This window comes from Anolis carolinensis, chromosome 4 (assembly GCF_035594765.1).
Source record: "Anolis carolinensis isolate JA03-04 chromosome 4, rAnoCar3.1.pri, whole genome shotgun sequence".
In the NCBI taxonomy this organism is placed as follows: domain Eukaryota; kingdom Metazoa; phylum Chordata; class Lepidosauria; order Squamata; family Dactyloidae; genus Anolis; species Anolis carolinensis.
The window spans coordinates 179,439,783-179,454,384 of record NC_085844.1 but is presented as its reverse complement, the minus strand read 5'-3'; the positions used below and the strand labels follow the sequence as shown (position 1 = coordinate 179,454,384).

General features: G+C 41.6%; 1 protein-coding gene across 3 annotated transcripts in view; it reads right to left on the bottom strand.

Annotated features, from left to right (window-relative positions):
- Positions 1-14,602, bottom strand: part of bend5 (BEN domain containing 5) — a 1,240,673-nt gene that overhangs the window by 510,249 nt on the left and 715,822 nt on the right. The window contains exon 1 of one of the 3 annotated variants that reach the window (XM_003227428.4): positions 2,683-3,302. The exons of the other annotated variants lie outside the window; for them this stretch is intronic. Within the exon in view, the coding sequence (XP_003227476.1) occupies positions 2,683-2,923 (241 nt within the window). The 5' untranslated portion in view covers positions 2,924-3,302. Of the gene's footprint in view, positions 1-2,682; positions 3,303-14,602 lie in introns of those variants that run through there. 3 annotated transcript variants of the gene reach the window in all.

The window sequence follows — 14,602 nt, the reverse complement described above, 5'->3', positions numbered from 1 at the left end:
ATTGGCAGCCCACTTAGCCCTTTCCTAAACCGACTTCCTTTAATCCGTGCTTGTTTCCCAGCCACCAATGCACCCCTCTTTGCCATGATGTCTGTTTTGGCCTTCTGTCCCCCCCCCCCCCCCCCCCCAAATTTAAACCAGGTACTTTTTCTCCAGAAGCAGTACCTCTCCCCTTAGGCCCACATCCATGCAAGAGCCATAGAAAACCAGGGAGGGGGCAGGGAGAGAGAAAGGGATTAGGAGCAAGGCCAAGATATTAATGGTGAATGTTTCAGCCTCCTTAACTCTGCCCATTAAACAGGAGCCTTCTTCCTTAAGCAGCATCTTAAGGGAAGAATGGACTTAAGTATGTATATGTTTTTAAGCTTTGTACAATGTTTTTATTAAGTACTGTATTAATTGATTTAACTGTGTTGTCTGATTTTATTGAATTTTGTTCTGGGCATTGAATTTTGCCAATTTTTGTAAGCTGCCTTGAGTCCCCTCAGGTGAGAAAGGCGGGGTAGAAATGTTGTAATAAATAAATAAATAAATAAATAAATAAATAAGCATCTCTTCCCCTAGCCCCACATCCACCAAAGCAGTGGTTCTCAACTTGTGAGTCCCCAGGTGTTTTGGCCTACAACACCCAGAAATCCCAGCAAGTTTAACAACTGTTCGGATTTCTGGGAGTTGAAGGCCAAAACATCTGGGACCTACAGGTTGAGAACCACTGCACTAAAGCCTATAGAAAACCTGGGATTCGGGAGACGTGGCAGAAAGAGAGAAAGGGATTGGGTGTGAGGTCATAATATTGATGATGTCTGTTTCAGCCCCCACCCCCTGCCCTCTTTTAAGAAGTTGCATTGCTCTCCAGATGCCATTTCCCCTCAAACAGCACCTCTTCCTTTAGTAGGCCCACCACATCCATTCAAGAAAGCTGGAGAAAGGAAGAGAGTAATGAATTAGGTGTGAGGCCACTATATTAATGATGGCTGTTTCAGCCTGCCTATCCCCCCCCTCTCAATTTAAACTAAGGGCCCTTCAGACAGGCCCTATATATCACAGGATCTGATCCTAGGTTTTCTGCTTTAAACTAGGGGCCCTTCCACACAGCCATATAACTCACAATATCAAGGCAGGAAATCCCACAATACCTGCTTTGAAATTGTTTATCTGAGTCCACACTACCATATATCCCAGTTCAAAGCAGGTAATGTGGGATTTTATTCAGTTGTGTGAAAGGGGCCTTGGTTATAGGAGTCCCCACTGCCAGATAATCTGGGATAAACAGAAAACCAGGGATATATAGGACCTGTGTGAAAGGACCCTTAGTTTGTTTTTAAAAAATCTTTTCTACTTAAGCAGCACCTCCATTCAAGCCTCCAGAAAATGGGTGAGGAAGCAGAGAGAGAAAAGGGTTAGATGTGAGACCAGAATAATGACATGTCTTGTTGAAGGCTTTCATGGCCAGAATCACTGGGTTGCTGTGAGTTTTCTGGGCAGTATGGCCATATTCCAGAGGCATTCCTTCACCTGCATCTATGGCAGGCATCCTCAGAGGTTGTGAGGTCTGTTGGAAACTAGGCAAGTGGGGTTTATACATCTGTATAATGTTCAGGATGGGAGAAAGAACTCTTGTCTGTTTGAGGTAGGTGTGAATGTTGCAACTGGCCACTTTGATTAGCACTGAATAGCCTTTCAGCTTCAAAGTCTGGCTGCTTCCTGTCTGGTGGGATCCTTTGTTGGGAAGTGTTAGCAGGCCTCAATTGATCCATGTCTGGCATTCCTCTATTTTTTGAATGGTGTTCTTTATTTACTAGAATCATAGAATAGTAGAGTTGGAAGAGACCTCATGGACCATCCAGTCCAACCCCCTGCCAAGAAGCAGGAAATCGCATTCAAAGCTCCCCTGACAGATGGTCATCCAGCCTCTGTTTAAAAGCCTCCAAAGAAGGAGCCTCCACCACAGTCCTGGTTTTAGAGATTTTTTTAAATATGATAGCCAGATTTAGTTCATTTTCATTTCAACAGAAAGGAGGAAACCATGAAAAAGAACAAAATCTGGCTAACAGTATTTTTTTTTAAAAAAAACAAAACTCTAAAATCAGGACAGTAAATAAAGAACACCACTCAGAAAACAGAAGAATTCCAGACAATAAACAACAATGGGTTCCCCCAGGCAGGAAGCAGCCAGACCTTGAAACTGAAAGGCTATTCAATGCTAATCAAGGTAAATAAAAATAAAGTTAGATCATCATCATCATCATTAAAAGGGTTAGACGTGAGGCCAGAATGATGACATATCTTCCTACACATTTGAAGCAGCCCCTCCCTGCGCCAGGTAACCTTTTCTCTGCCTTGAGGCAGCACCTTTTCCCTTAGGCCCACATCCATTCAAGCCTATTGGAGGCATCAAAGAGAGAGCGAGACTGAGAGAAAGGGCTTAGGTGTGAGGCCAGAACATTCTGTCAGGAGGCGGCATCCCTGGGCCAGGCCTCCCCCTCCCTCTCCTTCTCCCCGGAGACACGAAACCCCACCCTCAGCACCACAGACACAGAGAGAGAAGGCAGGCGGGGGCTTGGTCCTGCCGCCGCCCCGCAAGGAGCGGGCCAGCCTGGGAACCGCCTTTGCCTGGCCTGGCCTCCCCTCCCCTCTTTCCCCCTCCCTCCCTCCCTCCCTCCCTCCGCCGCTTCTCCTCACCTGCCAGCGCCAGGATCTGGGCCTTGTGCAGCGGCGTCCGTTGTCCCCACTCTCCGGCGCCCTCCTCCTCGTCCTCCTCTTCGTCGCCGTCGTCGTTGGGGTCCCGGGCCGGGCTGCGGTAGACGGTGTAGACCTTCTGGTTGTCGAAGTCGAGCCGGGACTTGGGGCTGAAGCCCTGCACGCAGGACACGGGCAGCGCATAGCACACGTTGTCCTCCAGGAACCGCACGAAGGCGTACATGGCGGAAGGAAGGAGCCCTCTCGAGGCCTGCCTCCGCCCGCCGTGCTGCCCGGGAGGGGAGGGGGCTCGCCTCGGCTCCCTCAGCCCCCGGCGAAGCTTCTGTTATTGTTCCTGCCAATCGCGCCCGGCGCTCGGCTGAGCGGGTCTTTGCAGCCACCGCTGCCGCACAGGCTCCGGGAGAGAGGAGTCGAGCGCCGAGTCACCGAGCCGCAGCCATGGCAAGCATCGCGCAGAGTATGTGTGGAATGCCACGCTCGGGGTCATCCGGGGCTTTGGACTTCAACTCCCAGAAGCCTCCGCCGCCAAGGCGTGCGGTCAGGAATGCTGGGAAATGAAGTCCGAAACTCTAAAGGCGCCAAGTTTGGAAGTGACTCTCCAAGCATGGGCAAACGTCCGCCTTCCATGTATTTAGGATTTCAACTTCCACAATTCCTAACAGGGTTGCTGTGAGTTTTCCGGGCTGTATGGCCACGTTCCAGAAGTATTCTCTCCTGATGTTTCGCACACATCTATGGCAGGCATCCTCAGAGGTATGGAGCCCTCGGTGGCGCAGTGGATTAAACCCTTGTGCCGGCAGGACTGCTGACTTGAAGGTTGCCGGTTCGAATCCAACCCGGAAAGAGCACGGATGAGCTCCCTCTATCAGCTCCAGCTCCATGCGGTGATATGAGAGAACCCTCCCACAAGGATGGTAGATAAAGGTAAAGGTTTCCCCCTGATATTAAGTCCAGTCGTATCTGACTCAGGGGGTTGGTGCTCATCTCCATTTCAAAGCCAAAGAGCCGGCGTTGTCCGTAGACACCTTCAAGTCATGTGGCCAGCATGACTGCATGGAGCACCATTACCTTCCCGCCGGAGCAGTACCTATTTATCTACTCACACTTACAAGAACTGCTAGGTTGGCAGAAGCTGGAGCCAACAGTGGGAGCTCACCCCACTCCCCAGATTTCAATCATCAACCTTTCGGTCAGCAACTCAGCCGTTTAATCTGCTGCGCCACCGGCGGCTCCTACAAAACATCCAAACATCCTCTGGGCAGTGTCTGTGCAGACAGCCAATTCTCTCACACCAGAAGCCACTTGCAGTTTCTCAAGTCACTCCTGACGCACACACACAAAATCCTCAGAGGTTGTGAAGTTTGTTGGAAACTAGGTAAGTGAGATTTATATCTGTGGAATATCCAGGGTGGAAGAAAGAACTCTTGTTTGCCTGAGGCAGTTTCCAACAAACCTCACAACCTCTGAGGATGCCTGCCATAGATGTGGGTGAAATGTCAGGAGAGAATGTTTCTGGAACATGGCCATACAGCCCGGAAAACTCACAGCAACCCAGTGATTCTGGCCATGAAAGCCTTCAACAACACACTGAACATCTCTACAGCTGATAGGCTGTTAGGAATTGTGGGAGTTGAAGTCCAAAACACCTGGAGGGTTGAAGTTTGCCCATGCCAGGAGTATACCCGTCTTGTGCTTCATTAGGTGAATGATTTAAGACATACACAAACATATAAATAAAAAAAGATGGCATTTGAACTGTTACAAGAATGGTAATAATAATAATTAATAATACAAAAACTTTATTTCTATCCTGCCTTATCTTTCCCATGGGGATTCAGGGCGGTTCGCAACATACAGCGGCAAACACTCAATGCGATAACGTGTGACCACGAACAAATAAACAAACAATAAATCAACTAATAACACATTAAACATCAACATTAGACAATAGTGATTAACACAATCACAACACGTCAAAGGCTTTCATGACCGGAATCACTGGGTTGCTGTGAGTTTTCTAGGCTGTGTGGCCATATTTCAGAAGTATTCTCTCCTGACGTTTCTCCTGCATCTATGCCAGGCATCCTCAGAGGTAATGAGGTCTGTTCAAAATGAGTCGAGTAGGGTTTATATATCTGTGGAATGTTCAGGGTGGGAGAAAGGACTCTTGTCTGCTTGAGGTAGGCGTGAATGTTTCAATTGGCCACTTTGATTAGCATTGAATAGCCTTTCAGCTTCAAGGTCTAGCTGTTTACCATGTCAGACTACACTGAGAAGCCAATGAAATCTACAAGTATGTGGACAACTTCAACAGAAAGGAGTTAACCATGAAAATGAACAAAATCTGGCTCCCAGTATTAAAAACTTAAAAATCAGGACAGTAAATAAAGAACAACACTCTGGAAACGGGAATTCCAGACAAACAATCTGGGCCAGCTAACAACTCCCAACGAACGATCCCCCCAGGCAGGAATCAGCCAGGCGTTGAAGTTGAAAGGCTATTCAATGCTAATCAAGGTGATTAATTGCTACAGTCACACTTGCCTCCAACAGACAAGAATTATTTCTCACACCCTGGACCTTCCACAGATATATAAACCTCCCTTGCCTAGTTTCCAATATACCTCACCACCTCTGAGGGTGCCTGCCATAGATGTGGGTGAAATGTCAGGAGAGAATGCTTCTGGAACATGGCCATACAAAAATTCACAGCAACCCAACATCCAACTATTTGAACATTGTTTCATATTAGTTACAAGAGCCCTCAGTACCTTCCCACACATAAACAAATGCCAGTATGAAAATGAATTAAGAGAATACATACATACTGCACAGGATTTAAGGAGAAGACCACATGCCATATCCACTGTGCTATGCTGATTACAGAGCCTTGGTCTCTGGCTATAAAGAGTTCAAATCTCTTTTTGTATTCTTCCACTGAGCAACCTTGAACCCATTTCACTCAACCAACCTCAGCCCTTCCTTTGGTATTCTGAGCTTCTTGGGTGAAGGGTGACATGTCACAGTATTAATATATCCTTCTAAGAAAACGTAAGCCTTTCTGTAGCATAACAGCACAACACGCTCTTTTATTCTTTGCCAACAATCCAATACAATTTACTCTCTAGTAAGTGGATTTATGGCCATAAGAGCACTGTGATTTATGATCCTTGGCTCTACTCTAAGGATCTCATAATGATTATGCATTCTAATTATTCAGGCTAAATTGCATTTGGAAAGTCATGCTGAAGTTTAAACTCTGGATCAAATGGATTGATGGGATTTTAAATCATAATGGCTTAAAACAAAACAGATGAACAATGGAGTTGCTGCATATATGCAAAATCTTTTATGTCCTCTATGAAGAACTTCTATCAAGACATCCCTATAGATTTATAGGAAGGGAGGATATGCATGCATGAGTCTGATTTTTCAAGTTTGGGGAGCTGCTGTTATGCTCTAAAAACAGTAGTGCCTATGTGGTCTACTGATTTGACAGCTGAACTGTGACTCTAGAGACAAGGGTTTGAATCCCTGCTCAATTATAGAAACCCAGCTTCAGAAGAAGGCCATAGCAAACCCCTGTGAACAAATTTTGCAAAGCAAACCCCATGGCAGGGTCACCATAAGTCAAAAATGATTTCAAGAATAACAAAAAAGATCTCCCCCATACAGTAATTGTGCAGAATCACAACATTCTAATGCATTTTATAGACTTCAGTAGCATACTTCTCATGTACCTGTAAGTAGACATAACTTAAGATAAAACATTTAATAAAAATCCCTGCATCATGAGAAAAGCAAAAGCAGACACCTGAGTTTGAGCAATCACAGCAATAGCTAAATTAAACAGGGGAAAGGCACCAGATCCCTAAAATGGGTCACTCCTAGTTAGTACAGGTGGTCCCAAAGTTTTGAACCATATAGGTTTTGTAGGTTTGTTGTTAATTGAATTTATATGTTAGTTGGAACAGGTTTCCCTTTGAGATTAAGTCTAGTCAAGTCCAACTCTAGGGGAGGGTGCTAATCTTCATTTCTATGATGAAGAGCCGGCGTTGTCCATAGACGCCGCCTAGGTCATATGACCAGCATGACTGCATGGAGCGCCATTACCTTTCAGCTGAAGCGGCACCTATTGATCTACTCATATTCACATGTTTTCGAACTGCTAGGTTGGCAGAAGCTGGGGCTAACAGCAGGAGCTCACACTGTCCCGCAGATTCAAACTGCCAACCTTCCGGTCAGCAAGTTCAGCAGCTTAGCGGTTTAACCCTCTATGCTACTGCGGCCCCATACACACACACACACACACACACACACACACACTTTGGATAGCATAGGGAAGGGTTAATACCCCTGTGGTGTTTGTTTTGATGTCTGTGCCCCTGTTCGGAAGATTTCACCTCTCTTTCTGCCCCTGTGATAACTGGATTTTGAAAAAAAAAATGGCTTGTGGTGGAAACGAGGATTGGTGAGAAAGCTTCAGTGGAGACCCCCTTTCCCCCATGATAATAACTCTTTCAGCAGTGAATTTCCCTTACGAGATGTAGATTTCTCTCACTTCCTGTTCTTAACTATGAGTTGTTTGTAACTTGTGGACTATCTGTACTTGACTGAGAGAAAATCAGGTGCTAAAGCATGTATTTCAGAAGTGCTAAAAGCTGTATTTTGGAGAAAGTAACTCACAAAACCACCTCTGAATATTCCTTGCCTGTCAAAATTCTGTGATGTTAATGAGGTTGACATACATTATTATTATTATTGTTATTGTTAGTACTGTTATTTATTTATTTATTTATTTATTTATTTATTTCTGTTCCACTCTTCTCCCAGATCGGGACTTAAAGTGGCAAACAACATGTAAACAAAAAACATTAAACCATAAAAATAAACATAGTCATCAAACCAAAACTGCAACAATGTAATAAATAAAAGCTGCAACAATGTAATAAATAACTAACTCAACACAATTTAAACATTCAGTAGAATTAAAATCTCATCTACATTGACAGGCCGCTTGAAGGCGCACACACACACACAACAATTATAATATTAATACACAGAGTGTAATATACACAGATTGATCTGAGCAGTCCTAGATAAATTAAATATAAAATTAAAAATGAATATGCAGTCAGCATTCCACATTTGCACAAGACCCCGTGAAATTGAAAAATGAATTTTAAAATGATAATCTTGTTGTGTTTCTTTATTGGTATTATATAAATCGAAATTTTATATGGGTTCCTTTGTACCTAAAAGAATACTTCTTTAGGAATTTTTAAGTACTCCAAGAAACTTGAGCACAAAATTAAACTGAAAGACCTAGAAATTCTCAAAGAGAACATTTTAATCAAATGTGTATATAATCAAATCCGCAAAAATCAAGCTGAAAATATGGAGGGGTGATTTGTTGGTAGGATAATTGCAGAAGTAAAATTGCAGATTTTATGAATGGATAAATTATCAGTGTTAAATCAAAATTGTGTGAGGAAACTGTCGAACTGCACACTCAAGGTCTGCAAAACTGCTGTACTTCAAAATCAATGGGAAGCTTTGATATTGACCCCATTTCTATATCCCATGGAACTTCCAGGTGAGTATAAAACTACAACCTTCAGATAAATGTTAAGTTCTTTTGCTACATATTTTACTTCCACCTAGGCATATGTAATGAAAAATCAATGATACTATGTACATATGAACTCTACAAATATTACAGTCCACCAGTATAGCAGGAAGTAGGGCAGCTTGATAAACTGAGATAATGTGTTGCTTAAGACTTTTATGCATGTTATTAAAATATGGACTTAAATATTTATAACGAAACATTTTAATTTCCAATCAAAATAATTTGGGAGTAAAGTATTAATATTTTCCAAGTAAAAAATTAAACAATGTAGAGGTTGACGGGAAACCAATAAAGGGATTGAAGATATCTGAGACCCCATTTACACTGACCATTTAATGCAGTTTAAAGCTAACCTCAAACTGCTGCAACCAGACAACAACTCGCACAAAAGTGTACAAAAGAACACCCTTAATATGCATCAATGCTATGTAGTTTGTGTAATCACCATTCAGGCCCCAAACTGGTACCAGGATTTCTTATGTCACCATCTGCACAATGAAACTACTTTCTTCAATACTGGTTTGAATCTGCATTGAATGGTCAATGTAGATGGGACCTGTATTTTAGTGGCAGAGTTTCAACCAGGGCAGCGAATGGGCCAAATATGGTAACAAAAAAAATCAGAGAATTAATATTATAGTGGTTAAATTGTAGTGATAAATGATGCATGAACTACATTTCTGTTGAAAGGGTAGCATGTAAGAAATGATATGCCATGGCAATGGAGTGAATCTGGAAATGAAAGTAAGCAAAGCATAAGCTTGAAGTGTGTGTCTTCTCAACAGAGTGTATGTTGGCATTATCAACTGATGCAGAGTTTTTATGTGGAGACGAGAGCTTTGGAGAATAGAGGAAAATTCAGTCTTGGACATACTGAGCGTAAATAACACCTAAGCCGCAAAATGTATCATTCCTCCAAATGCTTGTCTTGAGAGTGTTCTTTAGTGGAAATGAGTAAATTTTTCCAACCAGCTTCTCTCCTACTGCTTTCATGGTCACAGGCCAATTGTTAGGTTCAGTTTCTCCCAAATGCCTGCTCAAATACATTAAATCTGCAGAACTGATGTTCATTTGCCAGGGAAAGGCAGTGCATCTGAAGGTGGAAACAGAAAGAATCCAACAGGGTTAGGTGATAGGGAGACATTCATGTTTGTTATTCATGGCCAGTGAGCAGGACTGAGGGCTAGAGGTGAAACTGGCCATACATTGCCTGCCAAGCAAATGGCTGCTCTGGAAGCTGCTGTTGCCATTATAAACCATAACACGACAAGCATGAGGGCAGTATTTATTTGTGTGCTGAGAAATGTAACTGTTGCCATGGATATTGTGATCTTTTTAAGCTGCTGGTTTTTCAGTACAATAGTCTAAATGGTGATCTGATCTCACAGGCCTTTTTAAAAACATTCTAGCAAAGCTCACACAGTCATTTAAGGCTGATAATCCATTTCATTTGTAACACCTTATATAAGCATCTGTACCATTACCTTCTAGTGTTTTCAACTTGGAATAAATGTCATTATCACAGCAGGGCAAATAACACTTGGAAATGATTTTGATTAATATGAGAACTCCAGTAGAGAGCTCTAAGGGAGGCGGCTTGGAACACAAATAGGCTCACATTTTCAGAAAAATGTACTTTCAATTCAACACTTAGCCATACAGAAATAATAGCATTTAATAAAATTAGAATTATGTCTTTTCAAATACCAATATCATCCTTCATCCAATAACCTGAAAGCATTCTGAAGACATGACATGAATTTACTATGACTGCTAATGCAAAATCAAAGAGCCCGTATAAGATAAGGGAAATTATAAAGATGAAAGGATGTATTATTAAAAGAATATTAGCAGATGGACTGCTTTGGGCTGTTATCAGAAGAAATAGGCCTTGATGCAAGGGCACTTTGCAGCCCCTTGTTTGCCAGTGGGACCTGAGTTCTCTACCCACCCTGGTATACAAATAATGGTTCCAGAAACCTGGGCTGCACAACTGTTTGATACAGACTATTTCAGAATGGAGGACACACTCAGAAGACACGGTCCTTTGAACGTTATTCAAAAGTTGGGTAGCCAAGCTTGAAGGAAGCAACACTTAATGGGAGGCAGTCTGAAACACAAATAGGTTAGAGGAACATTTTTGAAAAAAATGTCCTTAAGAGTTTGCATTTTGGCATTAATTTATTCTGTAGTTATCAAGGCTCATCTAAGACTGTAACAAAGTCACAGTGCCATTACATGTACTGACAATACTACAGACAAATTTGACATCTCTGTACAATTGGTTGTGTGATGATTCTTTGTGTGTTTTCAATGTGTAGGGATACCTATGTGAATTAATACATTATGAACATTGGTAACACAGGAGAAAAAGATACTAATGAGCTAGTTTTTAAAAAAGCTCAGACAAACTACCAAGATGTACATACTCCCATTTTCGATTATTTAAAGTGTGATGGGGTTCAGTATTGTCCTGGTTACACTAGAAATCTAGGGCCTTGAACTGGGCAGAGCAAATCCAAACATTAGAATCTACGTATCCCACCAAGTTGTTGTTTTTAGTATTTATTCTCTCTGGAGTTGCCATAGGCAATTGCTGTATTGATTGCAGATGATGCAAGAAGAAAATATATAGCTGGTCTTAGATTGTTAGTATTGTGTTTTTGCTTCTCACACAGAATAAACATGCAAAACCCTTCACATGGAGTTAGCCCATGCTATCTGACTGTATTTTGCAGCTAAATTTCTGATTAGATTAACATATTTTTAAACAAGCAGAAAAATGCTTAAAGGTGATATGATCAATGGCATTTTTACTTCCATATGCTTTTTTAAATAAGGAGCTTTCTGTGTAAGTTTGTGGTTATCAGAACAACCCAAGGGTTTAAGTTACATAGACCATGGAGAAAAATGCAAAACAGAGTTGTGATACTCAGGAAGGCACTGCTCAGATGAAGCAAGTAAAGGGAAATGTTGGCATACAACTTTGGAAGATCACCAGGAAGTGACAATTACATTGGATTTATGAAAAGCTTGATATAAATCAGAAAGGCCATCCCCTCAATTTAAATTGTTTTCAGGTAAGGATCTTAGCTCTGGATTACATACAGTGACAATGACAAAAAGCAGGGTGTTCTGAGTTAATTATAGTAAAGTATCTTGCCTTTAGGGAGTTAGTTTAATATAGATGCTGAGATATATAGATGCATTTCTTCCTCTGCACCTTTCTTACTATAACTTATTTCATTATGGTTCTAGAACATTTCAGGACAACCCTCCTAAGAGCATGGGTGTATGGATGCATTAAAACGCAATATGTAGCTGAAGTAAAATAAATGAACCATTGACATCACAAGATAGCAAAATCATAAGATGTAAGGATAAAAATAAAATACTGTAGATCCTTTAAAACACACTCCATTGTGCATGGGTCCCAGTGCCTGGTTAGAGCGCCTCCTTCCAGGTTCCAACAGCCTTTCCTTTAGCGTCAGAGAGAGAAGAAGAACCTTGGACAGGGAAGCAACCAAAGAACAACAAAACGTGTACCCTTTTAAGCATCTAATTCTGCATTATTTCTTCAAAGCACTTGATCCTCTAAACACAATGGCCATCCTCTTTCCCTTGTTTGACATACCTTATTTAGGCTGCAAACTTGAGAGCAGAGAACTTTGAAATCACTTGATAAGGTAGCCCAGAAAACAACTTCTAATGCAATTCCACAGTAGTAGCAGTAGCTATAAGAAACCAGCCACCCAATATGACTACGTAAAGGTAAAGGTTTTCCTCTGACATTAAGTGTAGTCGTGTCCAACTCAGGGGGGGGTCGATGCTAATCTCCATTTCTAAGCCAAAGAGCCGCCATTGTCCGCAGACACCTCCAAAGTCATGTGGCCGGCATGACTGCATGAAGCACCGTTACCTTCCCACCGGAGCGGGAAGGTTGGCAGAATCTGGGGCTTACAGTGGGAGCTCACCCCACTCCCAGATTCAAACCGCTGACCTTTTGGACAGCAAGTTCAGCGGCTCAGTGGTTAAACCTGCTGTGCCACCGGGGCCTCCCTCCAATATGATTACCATGTAGCTAACATTGTAAAATACTCCTCCTGGGTTATACTGTCCACCAGTCCCAATTCACAACTGAAGAAGCAAAGCACCTGGAAGTCTGGATGGCAGACACTATTGCTCCTGACACTATTCTTCTCATTTTTCCTAGCCAAACAGAAATTCCAGTTACTGCCCTGGTGTCAACCACTCGAGATACTAATGCTTTCCCTTTTGGAAGGTACAATGCAAGACAGCTGTGTTACAATACAATTAATATGTCTATCCCTTCCAGCAGTGCCTTCTTGCTAGCAGTTTCTTATAAATTCCCAAGCAGAAGAAAGGACGAGATCACTCCAAACATCCTCCTCAGTGACTTTCCAAAAATTAAGCATTGCTGGATACCATTAGAATTTTACTACATCCTAAAAACTTTAATAACAGTGGCATTTATTTTTACAAATCCAACAAAGATAATATTAAGATTTTTAAAAATAACAAGTTGAATGTTAATATTTTCAAAACAGATTCTTGCATGAAACTGTGCAAAGTCTATAGTGTGATATTATGTAAATATAGCTGTACAAACTAATAGCTAAAATCTATATCCCACATTTACAGCAAGTTATGTGCATTCATAATCTGTGCTGTTAGTAGCATCTCTTGCTCATCAAACATAAAATAGGGTATGCTGCCTGCTATTTAAATTTTGTACCAACATCAAAGGCAGACGTTTGAATATGCAATTTAATGTATACATTTTGATTCAGTTTCATATTCTTATCATCTTCTAGTTGGAATAGTATTCAGGAAAATGACTGAAGAGAAATATACCACTCGGAATATCAATTGGAATATTCTTGCAATACACTGTTCAGCAGGAATAGCACAGTACTGAGATTACAGTCTGCATATAATCACATTTTGATGTCTCTACACATGCGCACATACAGGCACAGAATATAATGTTGTATGCAAAACGCAGCTCTCAAGATGTTTTGAAGCGTATGCAGCCTACAGCTATTGCTTTGTCCAAACTGATAAAAAAAGAATTGAAGGGAATGAAAATGCTGTTGAATTGGTTGCAAACATACTGACTTTGATACATTCATTTTCACTAGTTTTGAGAAAGGAAATAGTGTGCCAACTCTTCCACTGCAGCAGCTAATTCTGCCATAGAAAAATTATCATGGTATGAATGTTAGCAGAGCAGGTGTGAAAACATGGGGCTATCCAGATAGAGTTCAACTGCAATTTCTCTCAGTTCTAGTCAACATAGCTATTGGTGAGGTATGATGACAACTGCAGTCCAACAACATCAAGAGGGACCTGCTTTTCCTGTACCTTGAACAGAAAGCAAAAGTGTAGGTATAAAAACCTAAACAGGATAACATTGAATTTCTCTGTCCACAGCATCTAACAAAATCTTCCTGAACAGAAAGAGAAAGTTGTGTGGTTTACATGATGGCATGGAATCAGTGTTAGAGAATACAGCTACCCATCACAACAGCATCTCCCCAGAATTCATAAGATACTATAACAGCATCTTGCACTTGAATGGTCTATATAAATGTTTGTACAATATAATACCTGAGCCAATGCAAGGCATTTTGTAGTCTTCAGCAACAGAACATTGATAAAATCACCCAAAGACTGAAGAAAGCCTTTAAAAACCTTTGATACCCTTTTACCTCTTGTATCTTCTGCCAGGAGCCCAACTTGAAAGAGAGATCAACAGTGGCAGACAAGTATTAACATCTGGCATCAGCAGCCATTATTTTCTCCGATATTTCAGATGACCCACACATTCAGACTAGTAACTGGAACTCCGGTTGTCTGGTAGAAAGACTTTATACACTTTAACCTTGTCTAACTTTTTATATCAAAACTTGCCACATGAATTTCAGCTGATAGGTGAAGACTAAATATTTGCCCCCTAGATTGCCCTAATTAATACTGAAAGCTAAGCATATCTGATGAGAGATCATCAAAGAATACCAGGGATTTTCAAGTAGTTCTGGAAAATAATGCTGTTTAAAATACCGGAGAGCCACTGCCAGTCATAGTTCACAAAGTAGAATAGATGGCTTGGCTCAGCATAAAACAGCTTCCTGTCAGCTCACCACAGCCGCTCCTGAATGAACACACGAGACTCTCTGTGTTATCACCAGAAACTTTTACTGTAGGAAACATGAACATCAAAAAAGCCAAGAATGGGAGGCTCCGGCC